Source organism: Neodiprion lecontei, chromosome 2 (genome assembly GCF_021901455.1).
Source record: "Neodiprion lecontei isolate iyNeoLeco1 chromosome 2, iyNeoLeco1.1, whole genome shotgun sequence".
NCBI classification, from domain to species: Eukaryota; Metazoa; Arthropoda; class Insecta; order Hymenoptera; family Diprionidae; genus Neodiprion; species Neodiprion lecontei.
The window spans coordinates 24,669,512-24,685,528 of record NC_060261.1 but is presented as its reverse complement, the minus strand read 5'-3'; the positions used below and the strand labels follow the sequence as shown (position 1 = coordinate 24,685,528).

Here is a 16,017-nt window from a genome sequence, read left to right as displayed (position 1 = left end):
AACACGGATTGGCATCGTTAGCGAAATATCTTTACTGGGGGTACCCATGTCCGATGCGATGTGTACAGCACCGTTGACCTTCTCGTTGTTTCCACCAACTACCTGAAGAGCACCTGACTTGGCAACAAGCCCTGCCAACGACGATCTCGGTTTTCTTGTATAAATGGGCTGATGGGTCAGACCTACGGTGCTATCTTCGTCTGAGTCAAAGGCTGGACTACTTGATCTCTCAGATTTTTCGAAATCCGCCGGCCCATTCGCGGCATTCTGTTGCTTTGTACTAGCCTCTGGGACAGAAATACCGTGAGTGGATTTGGTCAACGCTCTTTGACTTTCTGTAGTTTCACCACCCACTCTGCTATTACCCCCGCTGGCACCGACGTTGGAAGGTATTTGCAATCCAACTTGAGCTCCAGTGGGTGAACCTGTTCCCTTTGGCTTGTCTTGGCTCAGAAGTGTGCTCTGCGTTTTGGATATTCCAATCCCAGCTGCTCGTCCAGCCATCCCAGACATTGCACCGGCACTCAGAGCAACCATTGACTGCATCTTTCTTTGCTTCGCTTCGCTCTTTTTCTGCATGTCATAGGCCGTCTTGTATATCCCTCCGTAGAGGATGAAAAGGACTATCAAAGTCGTCCAATAGTACCCGATAATTAGGGCGGTGTTGAAGACTGGGTCTTTTAGGAACTGAACCGCGCATTGGCCCGGAAGAAGGTCCCTATATCCTACAAAATGCTCCCATCCGAAAATACTGATGAAGAAGAGAAGTGCGGGTATAATCCAGGTGATCGTGACCATCCATATGACCCGGTTCTTTGTGCGCCAGCCTCGATATTTGGCAGCTATTTTAACTGAACAAAACCGATCAATAGTGATCAACAGAACAGTGTACTGGGAGACCAGACACACCGTATAGTCCACTGAGAGCCAAAGATCGCAAAGTAATGGCCCCAAATCCCAGTATCCCATCAGCACATAGACGGTGTAGAATGGCATGGAAACGGTTCCTGTAACATAACGACAGTGTTTGGTTATTCATTAAGTTGTGCCAGTGAATCCCAAACTCCCATTTATTTTGAAATATTCATCACATTTTGTAACATTTACTCAGCAAGCTCGCACCAAATATGACGACTCAGCTCTCTATCGTTGCCGAGAGAGATTTGGAAAAAAGCTCAGAGTACCTCGTATTTAAAGTTGGGTAGCTTAGATTCAACTATACTTTTTGAAGAGAGTACAATTTACGCATGAAGTACAAGTCATTAAAAGCATTAACTTCTCAGACGTTGAACGCGTCAACTCAAACAATAGATTTGGAAAATTGTAAAAACCGTTACAAAAGTTATGTAGGAACGTCTTCTTAACATTTCAAAAATATGGTAAAACGATGATGATACGATCTCAAAAGTTTGGACATAGGTAAATTAGACCTGCCTTGGTTGCACCCTCACTCATTGTCAGACGCTCGAATCCAAAAATTCTAGATATTGAAAACGATTTATATAATAGGCTGACTGAGGAGGTGTTTCACATCAATAAGAAAAACACAGTAAACAAACGAAACGACACTCAACATCTAACGGTAAGTTATCTATGCTCTGGCATTATTTTCTCCGTAATTCATTTGATCACTTCATCAACAAGCATATAACCTTTAACATCTAATGCGCAACATGTAACCTTTAATCATAAATTGATACTAAAGGAATAATAATCCAATGAGTCTATTCCTACCTATGAAACGCAACTCATACATGTAACCGTTATAACTTATGTAACTTTTAACATGTAATATTGTGATGATAAAGTTTCTTAATATTTGGTAACATGACCGGAAATTCAAGGGTGAAGATTTAATCTTGCACTTGTACAATTTGTAGTGTTGGTCTAGTGAAGAAGCATTTATGTTCACTATTACGTTGCATAGTCCGACGACGACGGCCTGGGCCTGATTGAAACTTCGGCACAAGTAAGTGAATTATCATTGATCATAACCCAAGATGATTTAGAAAGATATTTTTACAGGTCATTGGAAATTTCATCAATGTAGAATTGAATAATCAGTCTAGAGCGGCATAGCTACTTCGAATCGGGGGTGCTGAAACTTTTAGGATTTTTTTCACCTAAAATGTAGTGCTTCTGATGCGGAGTTCCAATAATTGAACCTTTCTTTCACTTCGGTTGAAATTGATAATATTAAATAAAAGAAACCTGTTTTGTATTTTTGCATCGAATATTAATTTTCATCGACCTCTGTTGAAGTTTCGATGACGGACTCGCATGGGTTCAAGTATAAAAGGAAATATTATCATTTTGGAGTTATAGTGAAATATAAACTGTAAATTGCCGTCAACCTGATACATCGTAAATTGAGAGAATGAAAGCCCAATTGCTTGAACTACACATCGAAAGTATCAGACCTTCGAATCATAAATTCTGCTGAATCTTATAGGGGTTTCTTGAGCCCAAGATATTTTTTTTCCCTACAGCTCCTTAGAAAGGTATATTTCTGAAGCCTGTGAAGCGTGCGTACGATACCACATTTCCGAACAATGCGGTAAAGCGACTGTGGCACATGCGCAAAATTGAAATGCTGTAATTTATGTACTAGGACTTTAATTGGTGCATGCACACTCTCGAATAACTTATTTTCACGCATAGTGTCATTGGACCTAAGTTACCTAACCCATATTTTACGCGTTGTTAGTGGCACCTTCGGTGCTTGTCAAATCAAACTTTCTTTCACAGGTATTAGAGAAAGTAGCGTCTGTCACACGTGAAAATTGGCGATATCTGACTCGAGTGATTACAGTGCTCGCCCTGACTTATGCTGCTTTCACACTAGTACTCACATTTATCGGACATCACCTATTTTTCGCACTTGTAGCACAATATATTGATGCGTTTCTTGTAAGTTGTTTGTCTCCCAGGAGGATAGAAAATCACTGGAATTTTAGTAATTTGGCATGCGCAGAATAATATCAAATTTACTTTAGATTTCAGAAATTTTTCAAACTGTCAATAACCCTAATGCTCGACTCAACAACGTTGCTGCATGTATGTCATCAACAGTTTTAGCAAAAAATCGAACAAGGATATCACACCATATAACAATCATTTCCACACTTCCTAGAAAAAGTAACGTGTGGTCCACAGTATTAGGTTTATCATTGTATCAGATTAGTTAGTACCAAGAACTGAGGTAAGAGATTGCTGAGCAAGTACCAATGATGCCCAGTCTGGAAATATCTCTCTTTTCAAGTTAAAATTATCATCAATGATTTGGACAAACCACTTATACAATTTACATCAAAATAAAATAGGTTATTTAGAAAGCAGTATGTATAAATGTGTGACAACTAAATAAAAATATATTTAGTTAGTATTTTAATTGTATGATTGACGAGATTGACTACCTTCGGAGCACTCGAGTCGCATTCCAAAGTAACGCTGACCATGTGGAGCGGCACCAGGGGGTCGCCCTTACACCTCATTGGCTAATTATTGTACAACTTAGTTATAGCTGCAGGCTTTTGGACCCTTAGGCCCAAGATGTTATGTTTTTCGCCTATTAATTCGCGAAGTGCGTAGACTTAAACCTTAGACTTAGCCCGTCGGAGCAAAAGTAGTTCTGGAAAATCTGATTGTTAGTTGTGAGCGGTCTAACGTCTCAAGCTATCTCGGTAAATTTGAGGAATTTGGTTTATTCTGTGAATTCGAAGGACTCACTATCTTCTAAATTCCAATATTTACTGTTCTTTACTAAATCTCATTATTTCGCGAATAGACATTTTTATGATTATTTCATTTTCCGCAATCAAATCAAGTTCTGCCCTGATTCAAAAGAATTAAGGTAATATTAAGTGTCGTTTCAAATAATAATCAACTATGTACTAGGGTGCTTCGTTTGAGACGACTATTTTTTTTTTTCACTCCATAGACGAAATATCACTCTGAACATATTAAAAAAAAATTCCCACCAAAGCCTAGCTGTTAATTTTAATTTTAAGTACTCGCTAAATGAATTTGAAATTTTCCCATTTAATTAACACGTAAAAATAATTTTTTTTTGTCAATTTATCTATAGCATCGCGAGTTTTCATACTATTTAATTGACCATGGCCGGAAGTTTTAGAGTTTTATACAATGTACATGGAAGAATTGAAAGTTTTGAGTTCGATTCCCCGATGCCTCACTTTTTTTTTTTAATTGATTAATCACAATAAATAGCTAGATTGGAAAAATCTTATCGAGAATATTAAAATTATTAAATGTTAATGTAAGTAATATAAAAAAGTGGTCAATAAAACAGTCGGAGGACAAACCTATGTTCTCTGGTTGAGAGTAGCAGTAATTGGCGAAGACTTCAGAATGGTCGGGCGAAGACATTGGAAGGTTAAGATACATTACAATCACGTCTATTTTATTACATTTATAACAATTTGGCTATAAAAATTGTCAAATATGCGGTTAAAATAGTGATATTTATAGTTTTCTTATGATTATTTAATTTTATATTGGAAAATATCAGTTCTACAGTTTCAGCTGATCAAACCTTTTTATAGGAAATTAAATTCTCTACAAAAAAAGTCCTCAATAATTTTGCTGTAAAGTTAGTAGTTTAGGAGAAAAATGAAAAAAACCATAATTTTTTAGCAAAAATCAACTTTACAATTTTTTACTGGCGAGATACTTCATACATTCTAAATTAGCTGTGGGAATTTTTAAAGAGGAAGGATCCCTCTAAAACTTCCGGCCATGGTCAATTAAATAGTATGAAAACTTGCGATGCTATAGATAATTGACAAAAAAAAAAATTATTTAGTACTTGAGTGAGTACTTAAAATTAAAATTAAGAGCTAGGCTTTGGTAGGAATTTTTTTTTTCTATGTTTAGAGTGATATTTCGTCTATGGAGTGAAAAAAAAAGTCGTCTCAAACGAAGCACCCTACTATGTACGTTACTATTTTTCATTAATAATCGTTTCAAACTCATAGTAATCCAGTCATATCGTATTATAATTAATCGTGAGTGAACCATTTGAATGTTTTCGAACAATACCTTTCGGCAATCAGTATCACTATTCAAATTCAAAATTCACCAAGACCAAGTGGATGAACAAGAACAGAGGTGAGGGTATGGTCCAGAAACACCACCAACACTGACCTACACGACTCGACGGCGCTCAATCTCGACAATCTTCATATCTAAAGATAAGTTGATTTGAGTACTCTTCTTCAACATTATTCCGAACCTTATTTTCACAATTTTATTAATTTTTGCATAGCTGACTATGTAACAAGGATAGGTGGCAAGCTTCTCTAGCCACCGTCCAACTAAAAAATATTGTTTACTAAGAATGATACTATCTCATTCAATAATAGAATTGCATAGTAAGGTCGAGTGAAATAGAATTGGTGCCTAGCTACAGATAATAACCTTGGGTATGCAGAGAGACACTCTCTTATTTTCAGCGCGGCCCCGAAGCATAATTTTGCAAATTTTCAATGAATCATAGATTCATAATGTCAATAATGGTGATGTTGGTCTTTTGACCACATGCATAGGATATTTGTTCATAAACCTGAGGCCCAACGTTTTGCGCATTCAGGGGGATAACCCTCCTGGCCCAGCGATGTATAGTTATTCATAAACTAAAATCTAGCCAGTACATATAATCCTACAGATCAACTGATCCATATCGTGAGATCGTATTTTTAATATAAGTGACATTTAATCTAAAGAGTGTAACAGTTGAATTTAGCCGCCAAAGCAGTGACTACGGGACTCAGTAATAGGTAGGTCCGTAGGGAGGGGGGGCTTTCACCTAAGCGGTTATATGACAGATGTATCGGAATCGATCGAGAAGTGTAAGCGAGAGACGACGGGTTAGTAATCGATCGAAAAGTGTAAGCGGGAGACGACGGATGAGCGGTCGATCGTCATCAGAGTGCGCTCTAAAATAAAGAAATCATAACGAACGAATAAATACAACCGACGAAAAATGAAGTAAAATGCATACGGATTCTATTGCGAGAACGAAGGACTCGTAGCAGCGACCCATCTTTTACGGATTCCCGATCAAGGAAAAACCACCGAGATATGACGGACGAGGGGATTCAAATTGGCCGGGCACGGAATTAGCGAGCGCAACTGAAGAAATGGAAACTGGAGTTTGAAGAATATCCCCAAAGACACGCTTATGATAAGTTTTATATTCTGACCTGTACTATTTTATCTGTAATTTTACGAGTATGCCGTTTATGGAATTGTTATTGTCCTAGATGTCCGCCGTGCCCATTTTATTTATATAATTTATTTATTATTTTCTCTCATATTTATACTTTTCTTTTATTCGGTTTCCATATAGATGCATGTCATTCGGTCATACCGACATCCGAAATTCCGTTTTAAATAAAAAAAATAAAAAACAATAAAAAGTAAATTGATAGCGGATGATTTTCGTTAATTGCGAGAGGCTCCGCAGTTGGAGTTAATCCTGGTCGAAGCAAACCGCGAAAACGAAAAGACCGTTACAAGAGAGAGATACCATGTTATAATAACCGACCAACAGTAGAATTAATAATCGTTTAGCATAGATGTTCTTGGTATCAATTATATGTGTACCCAACTACCATTAAGATAATACAACACTTGCTAAAGAGCGTAAACGATCGAATTATACTAGTTCTACAGGTTCTCCGTGTTTGAATATAAATTCGTCCTTTGACGTTATCTGTGTTTAAATTCACACACTTTAATAATTATGTTTTCTTGCATTTGATTTTTATATCATTCATTTGTTATCGTTAATTTTTCATCATCAATTGTTTCAAGAATATGCGCTATCCTTTACCAGTTTAAATCATATTCAAACATTTATTTTGAACGATCACCTATCCCATTGAATTATTTTAAATTAGCCTCAACCATTTAAGCAACTCTCACGGTCCTGTATAGGACTAGGCAGCAACGTACCCACATTACCAGATTATTGAAAGGTAGGTCTTTGTTAGGTTTAATTTTTGTTCATTGTCATTGGGTGGGAGCATCTTTGATTATTTATAATTATACTACCACCACTCAGACACGTCTCACCCTCACGTAAAAATCTCAAGACCTAGCGATTAGGGTTGATCATGATTTGGTCTGTGGTATTTTATTCTGAATCAATCACAATCCGTGAGCAAACGCTGCAAAAGCAGCTACTTCTGGACTACGTTTGTTGGAAAAGGGTTTCAGCGTCAATTCGACAAAAAAACTGTAAAAAAAAAAAAAAGAAATGGCTAACCTGGAGTCTGTTCGGAGTGTCTTTATCGTTTTATTAGTATTTCTAATAGTAATAATAATTCGTACAAAATACTTTTATGACGTCGCCAAATGTTTTTACTATTGTACTGTTCCACATATACATCGTGAAGTATTATTTAGGTATGCAGTGGAAAATTGTTTGAAGTAAAGTTGTTGATTTGGAATGCAATAAATTTATTCTGAACATGTTAATGTGCATTTTAATGAATTTGAATCTAGCAGCCAAAGTTAAGAGCCAAATGCGCTGAACTCCTTTGGAACTTGCTAATGTAGTACAGTTTTACAACTGCAATACTAGAAAAATATTAGCTTTTAACCAAATTTGATGAAATTTCGAGTGCTGAGCTTCGTTGCCTTATTTCGCAAAACGTCAGCATGTTCAGCTGTTAACTCTGCCTGTAAAGTTAAGATTAATTTCTTTTTATACTCAGTATACTCACCAATAAGCATGTCGGTAGCAGCTAAGGAAGCGATGAAATAATTGCTAGGCTGGCGGATTGTACGATCGACGATGAACGCTAGAAGAACCAAGATGTTCCCCCCAACAGTCAGAACAATGCAGATTGCCAACGAGAGAGCAATTAAAATTGTCTGCCACAACTCGAACGGCGGAAGTACCGGACTCAGCATCTCATCTGAATCATTTTAAACAGAAGGCTAGATATTTGGATGGTGAATGCAAAACAAGAATTTTTTATATTTTAGGTAAGTGTGGAAAAGCGAGGATTTGATGGTGTTGAAAACTGTTGCAAATTGTACATTAAACCATTCATCTCGACTTTCATTCATATATTTTTCCCGAAATGCGATTCATTTGAAATTTTGCATACATAGTCTTTAGGGGTCGCTGATCACGAATCTGATCTCGAAATTCAATATGGCGGATCTAATATGGCGGTCAAACAAAATAAGAAGTAGATAAATTTTGAAAAAATTCTGTAAAATTTTTAGGTGTGTATGAAGTGTGTAAAAATTGATATTTGGAGTTTCATCATAGATTAGCAAAAATGCTTTTTCTCGTGGAAAAGTACGAATTTCGACCGTTTGTTTACACGTGATATTATTGCAATAAATAAATAAATAAATTTTATATTTTTTTTAGACTTAGAAATATTTCAGGACCATATGGAACTAAAAAACTCAACAGTTGTTACCAAAAAAGCAGTTAAATAAATAAAAGTTGCAAAAGAAGGTGAGACCCTGAGCGTCTCAGCGTGAATTAAAGTAAAAAAAAAAATCTTAAAGATTAAGCTTGTAGAATAATTTTCGGGACCTTTTTTTCGTTTTATTAGTCTAACGTGCACTCGACAGAGTGTGAGATTCTACGTATTCCAAAACAAGAATTCTTAGAAAAGCTCGATAATTGTGAAATTGGCGGTCGTTTTTCAGAAATTACATGTTAAATATCAGGGAAAAACCATATTTGCCTTATAATCTTGAAAAATCGTTATCGGGCGTGACAAATCGGCCTATAATAAAATATACGTATCCGTTTATTTTGCGCAAGAAGTAACATACTTCAGTTACGAGCAATTCTGGAATATGACCTCCGCTGGCTTGCATCATTTGAGATGGATTCAGCATATTACGTTATGGCAGGTTTCGAAATGATCTGTAAGTCACTCAAATCTTCGAAAAGAAATTGTAGGCGACTGATTGCATGCGAAAATAAATGGTCCATGTGAGAATGAATATTTATTGTATTGAACAAAAATTTATACCAAAGAAGAATGAAATAATGATCGTTGTAATTTCTTGACTGGGTGAGTTTCATATAATCATCTGCTCTTACAATTAGTAGTGACAACGGTATTATATATTATGTTTTCCATTTTTCGTTAAATACTAGTAAATTGTTATAATGGGTTTACAGTGATTCCGTTGCTCTTCTAAATTTGAAAAATATATCTTGTAATCTAATATTTTACATCATCTTGATTGAGTATGTACTGGCCAATGTTCAATTGTCCGGTTAGTTTAGAATTTAACACTAGTATTAATTATGATACGTTTGAAAAACCAATCACGCCGAAGTGCCATTTGATTTTACTTACTTTTCTAATGACTACAATTCGGCTGATAACGAAAATGTATAACGGTTTATAAAACGCTTTAGGAGTTTACAAGATGGTGCAATATTATTTTCTGAATTGTCTTGCAGTTGAGGGTACCATCTTCCCTACGCTGAATTAACAAGTATATTGTCTAACAAGGAGGCAACCTCGGTCTTTTAGGGTCGAGCGTAAGTTTGTAATGTGAGTCGTAGGTGAGCCGAAGACGAATATTGCAAATACGCGAGGCGAAAAGTCCGTTGCCTCCTTGTTGCACATGGTTATTTCTTTATTACAAGAGTATGTTACGCGTTTTTTCACAAAGTACGAAATTGAGTTTAGAGTTGCGTAATGTCAGATTTGTTCGCGACAGCGCATGCGCGCAGTACAGAGAAGACCACTTTTCAGTCCTAGGAAATAAAAGTGGTCTACTCCCCGTATGTACACTTGAGGCCAATGAATCTAAGACGGCCAATTTTTTACACTAGACAATTATGTTGGCAACACAGAGAAATATACAGCGCCATAGTAGGCCGAGCGCAAAACAAAGTCAATCTCAATAAACATACTATAACCCATGGCCGTTACAATACCGCGGTGATAATGACTTGTTGACGTGTCAATCCAATTAGAAGGTTAGATTCGACGCTCATGGGTTATGTTAAGTTTATTGAGATTGAGTTTGTTTCGCGCTCAGTCGACTATGGCGCTGTAGGTTTCTCTGTGTTGTCAATATAACTGTCTAGTGTAAAAAATTAGCCGTCTCAGATTCATTGTTCCCAAGTGTACATACGCAGACTCACTCCACCGTCATAGGAACGGGTATTTTGTGTACGGCAAACATGGATGGAAAAATGCGTAAAGCATGCTCGTTTTATATAAAAATACTTGTGAGTTCACGCTTACCCTGTATTGTGGCGACGGTTGCGTTTTCCGGAAACGAACCGTTCGTCGCATTACTAGCGTTCGTCGGGAACCAATCTGGCAGAAGGTCCACGTATTCGCCGCTGTTCCACCGCGGGTCATCGGGTTCGGGCCAGGAGCCATTGAACTGCGTACACTTTGCAGTCAGTATCTGGTTGTAAACATATCGGCACAAGCGCTCACGCTGCCTTTTCGATTTCCTGTGGAAGACGAAAACAGAATACTTAAAACTATGATGGTCTATTTCCGGATCGCCTGGACCAACATTTTGTATCACAATTACATGTGTAAATCTGGATATTAAGTTCATGTTCTACTTCTACTTTTACCAACCGGAAAAAATTATCATTTTTCTTTCTATAAATATTAACAAGCAAACAGAAAGGGTTCAAACTTCAACGGTGCATTGCTCTTTTGTAGAGGAATTTATGAAAGTTACTCATATCCGGAAAAGAGTCAAAAGAGTCACATTTCCTATATTTCCTCAAATACTTTGCGCAATTCCGGAAAGAATAAAGAGCAAAATGAACCATCGTGAGACTGTTTTCTTGCAATGTTGAGGTCGCTAGACGAGAACTAGGAATTACAATAATATCGCAGATAAAAGGTGCTCTCACGATCAACTGGGTGACCGGCCAAGTGTTCCTTGATTGGAACGATATAAAGTTAAAATATGAACCTTTTTCGTTCGTTTGTTTATCTAATACAGGAAGAAAAAGGGTAAGTTTGCTCGGTCGGAAAGGGTAGGAGTACTACGTGACCTTAATTGAAGTACGTGGAATATTTTCACGGTTATTATTTCAATTTCCAATCTATACGGCGCACCGGGGAAAATAAAAACCGATAATGGTTGTTCATATTTGTGACCTGCAGAAGAGAGTGAAACTGTTTGAAACAAGGGTCTTTATTGAATCGTAAGATGCATATGCAATTGACTACTTTGTTTTGTTTACTTAAATACTGATAATTTCGCTGAGAATCATTAGCGTCCGTCAATATTCGGCTACCGTGCGGCTGTGTTAAATATTCTCATTTGACACATTATGATTAATTCCATTGAATTAAGGTCGTTCTGAGTAGCATTTCAATGGAGTTTCGTATAGTTTAGGCTAGCCTAGCACATTCTTGCAAAAATAGAATCGAACTTATCGTGTTTTAGTAAAAAAAAAAAAGAAGGTGACTGGAAGTGATAATTATATTCTATTGTTGTAAATGACTATAGTTTTATAATATGGATTGCTATACCTAATATTGTTGTTGGCAGGTACTACATGCGTGTAGAGGTGTAAACTTGTATTCCACATGAACTAAAGGTATGGTCCGTTGTCCGATAATTTTGTTGTTGATTTGACATGGGATCCGGCTGAACAATACGTGCATCGTAAGACGAACGGTGTAGTTGCGTTAGACAGATTTATGTTCAAACATTATTCGTAAGTTTACACGAAGAGAAAGGATTATTTGACTCAAGTGACATTTATTTGATTTAACTAAATGCTATACTCAAATGCGGCGAATACAATAATTACTTAATTCAAAAAAATACTGTTGCCGGCCGAAATACTTGTGACAACTTAATGCAGAATGGAATCAAGCCTTCGAATGATTATGCTATCAATTTATTCAAGACTAACTACTCGGTGCGGCTTCGCACGCATCCAATACGATAAAATAAAATAACCTAACCTAATCTCTATCTCTAAGAGTTCAGTCAGCGTGCGCTTAAGTGTGTGATCCTGCTATGACTTGACTTAGAAATATCGTTACCTTTCCAAAACGATCCATCAGGTTGTAATGAAATTTAGCCTAAATCCTTGAAAGACGTAATAGCTATTCACAGAAAAAAATAATCGAACTCGGGTCAGACGTTCTGGAAAATATACGAAATACGTTCATATGTTGAAACGACTCGCGCGTCACCTATTTTATAATGGTTTTACCAATTCATAAACCTTCGAAATGATAGAGGAATGCATATGGAATAAACGGAGACATTCATTTTTACATATATGCGTAGATGACATGGCGCGCGTTCCTTGCAGTAATGTGAATTTTGTATAAAAAAAACGTGTGATTGAAACGACAAAAACATTGATTGAACGCACCTCAATCGTGTTTTTTTAAAAATATGAAATTGTTGTATCAAAACAAAACGAGCTTGTTTTAATTCTTGTTGTTTTTGAGTCAAGAGTTCTGAGACAGAAGCAACTCACTCCCTTCTATTTGTTTAACAATTTATCAAGATTATTGACGATTTATACTGAACTATATTTTATTTTGAATTGCTTCTACTCGACGCGGCCTGGGTCAAGTGCTGTCGAGGCTCAGACAATTTTATTATATTATGTTGGGCGCCAGTTAATTATCAAAATTAACGAAAACGAAATAACGGCTGAGCTCAGTTGGCTAACAAATAACAATAATAGTTTTATTTATAGACTCTATTCGCAAGGGAGTTCATTTGGGGACCCGAGGAAGGGAGAATCCAAAATTCCAAGAGCATAGAAGAAAGAATTGGACAGAATATACAAGTTTATTTGTACTTACAAATTGTTGTCGAAATCCGACTCTCGCAATTACGATGGAATTGATTCCACAGTCAAATTACAAGAAAATACTACGCACTAGTTGCCACAAGAGTCAAACTGTACGGAATTAACACAATAGTCGAGTCACAAAATATACTGTTGTAACGATTACATGCATTCGAATATGGGCGGCAATATTTCGGATTTGACCGGACGCAAGGAAAGTGCGCGGTTGACCAGTCTGGCGGAACCGGCAACAGATCCGGAGGAGAGAAGCGAAAGGGACTCTGCGGAAAGACGCCAACCAGTACAGACCTACAATAATAATACTCCGCAGAAGTAGAAAATCTAGCCAGTTATAAGATTTACAAAGTCACATATACACCATACTAAGTTCACCGAATCTTCGATGTCGTCACGATCCAAATTGCTCTCATCCCCCATCTCATTGTGGGTAAACGACGAAACTTAAAGGCGAACAACAGAGCTCTAATTATCCATCGAACGAGAGTGAAGAAGAGAAGAATATCTGGATTGGCAAGTGACTTATCGGTTTCAACTGTATTCAACGACAAAGACAAGGAACCAGTTGATTTTAACATATGGTGTATCGAAGGCGTATTTCCTAAATGGTGTGTATGTGTGAATGTTTGAATGAATGTATAGCTTTTGTTTTTTTTTAAATGCACACTTTTATTTCTACCTTTTCTTGCAATCTTTTTATTTGAACTGTTTTATTTCTACGGTTTTATCTTTACAATTTTGTCGACTATTTTATTTATAATTTATTTATTTATGGTTCTTAATTGTTCAGGTTAAATAAAGTGTTACACTGTATTAACAATAAGGTTGACACAAGAGTCAAACTATGTAATTGTCACGTACAAAGGTCGACACAAAAGTCGAATTACAAAATCGTGTAATAGGCACGGGGTTGACACAAGAGTCCAATCACGCGAACGCTACCCACTGAAGCTGACATAGAAGCCAAATTATTATAACGAAATACTACGTGCGAAAGTTGACACAAGAGTCAAACTACAAAACTATGTACTATATACGGGCGTTGACGCAAGAGTGGTTGTGCCGGCTCCTGCCACACGTGGCTTGGATCGATAATTCGCTCGACAATTTGACGCCTGCGCGCTAGTCTGAATTTGAATGTCTGTACCCTTTTCGACTCAAGTCAATATGGCGTAACGGCGCGTAATATTTAAATGACTTTAAGTGACTCGGAAGCTATTTATTTATCGCGGATACCTTATAATTAGGGATTTCGACTCTGACGTTGAGTTGGATACGATTATCCTATTTTCCTGTTACACACTCCCCCTTCTAAACTCAACGTCGGTGGTTGACAATTTGTAAGGTTAAGTTATTAAATTTCAACGTTACATTATTACCCTTTTCTTTTGATGATAAATGGGTTCACCACTTACTTGATTCTGCGACTTGTAGTTCTGTCCAACTCGTATCAGGAATTATGATACTGAAAATTCAAGTTATTTGCTTACTTGGAAATTTAGATGGACAATAACACAAGTAGAGATTATAGTTAACACATTTTGGCTGTATTATATTTTGGGCATGTGTATGATTAAATCAACACGTGATAGGATCGACAATGTTGACAATGTATCACAGAATGTAAATATATAAAAAAATATTTTAGCTTTAGAATTATATGATAAAGGAAATTGTCAATGGATTGTCCGAGGATTGGCGACGAACTTGACCTTCACCCTGCTTTGGTTTTGTCAAAAGCTTCTTATACTTGGTCGGAACGATGACAGTAACCTCCTCACCGTCCTTCAGTTCGGGCCGTTCTTCCATGATGTGGTCTAGTGATTTCATCGTCAACGGCTTGTATAAGGCGTCAAGGGCCTGCTGACGTTTTTCTTTCGATAGTTGTATGGCGGAGCTAGCTCTGGGGTTGCTCGGCCTCGATGTTAGGAGGGCGTTCTCCCTTATTAGGAACGCTCTGACTTTATTCGGGTAGTCCTGAGGGTCAGTAAATTTGGCTCTCACTCTACGTTTAAGAACCTTGTCCGTTTTGTCGAATAAGTAACAGTGGTCTTGTGGGATCAACCAAGTTGGCCAGGCTGCGTAGTTTAAGCGTAGCCAGTCGCTGTGTCCTGCATGTCGAATATTGCAGTCTGGACATTCCGGGCAGTAGAGATTCAGGTCTCGCGAGCATCCAGGGCAGCGGTGTAAAGCTCTTTCATGTTCGATGCCGTGAGGGTAGATACAATCTTCGGTGTCGAATCCTTCAGCACCACAAATTTGACAAAATCCGGGCCGGTAGGGCAGTGAACAATCCTTGAAATGATGTTCGGCCGAACGACAATTAATACAGCCAACGACGTGTTGTTTGCCGACGATTGTCACATACGTTTGCGTGGCCCTGTCGACTAATTTGGCCTCCTTCTTGATCACAAACATCTCCGCGCGTTTCATGATGAGCTTTTTTAAAAGATCATCGTTTAAAATCCGGCAATCGACGAAGTATTTCATTTCGCCGGTTGAGGCCTCGTTCGGTTTGAGAAGTCCCACTTCCCGTAGTAGTTCGTCAAATTTTGGGAGCGTCGACACAGGTAAAGGCTGGACTTATACCGATGGTGCCGTCAATGCTTCCGGATCGTCAGTTGTTTTGATCGGCTTCCCGGTAACCGATGATTTGCTCAACGGGTGTTGACTAGTTGGGATTCGGTTCCTAAGCACATTTTCCCGGTACAACTGCTTTTCGGTAACCTTTTCTGACATCGTCAATTTTACTTCAGGCGGTGGTAGGTTTCTCATTGCTTTTATAAGCCGCTCTACTTCAGTTCCAGTGTGGTCGATGTCGGCGTGAAAGCGAAGGGTTTCAGGTTTTGTCGGAGACTTCACCTGAACTGCAGTTGAGACAACCGATTCCTCAAGGTCTGTCACCTTGATCGTAGGTGGTGTTCCTTCGTCGACTGGATTCGGATTACTCCCTGAAGCGTTTTCAGTCTCGAGTCTGAAATGAGTCATCGACGATGCTGAAGCTGGGATACTCTCATTGCGAGCTATGGTCACCTTTTTCGTCAAAGTGATCCTTATGGCTTCAAGGTCGGCCTTTTCTTTCGCCAGCATCTCTAAACATTTTAACATTTCCGCGTAGATGGGCGGTCCGTCGGCGGAGTTAGCCTCGTTGCTCATTTCTTTGTTGGTCTTCTTGTTGT

At 37.8% G+C, this 16,017-nt stretch overlaps 1 protein-coding gene across 1 annotated transcript in view; it reads right to left on the bottom strand.

Annotated features, from left to right (window-relative positions):
* LOC107216879 (muscarinic acetylcholine receptor gar-2) overlaps nucleotides 1–16,017 on the bottom strand; it is a 173,283-nt gene that overhangs the window by 5,154 nt on the left and 152,112 nt on the right. Inside the window, exons 3-5 of the mRNA XM_046730136.1 lie at nucleotides 10,269–10,486; nucleotides 7,752–7,946; nucleotides 67–1,007 (exon numbers count right to left, since the gene is read on the bottom strand). Coding sequence (XP_046586092.1) covers nucleotides 67–1,007; nucleotides 7,752–7,946; nucleotides 10,269–10,486 — 1,354 coding nt within the window. The remainder of the gene's footprint in view (nucleotides 1–66; nucleotides 1,008–7,751; nucleotides 7,947–10,268; nucleotides 10,487–16,017) is intronic.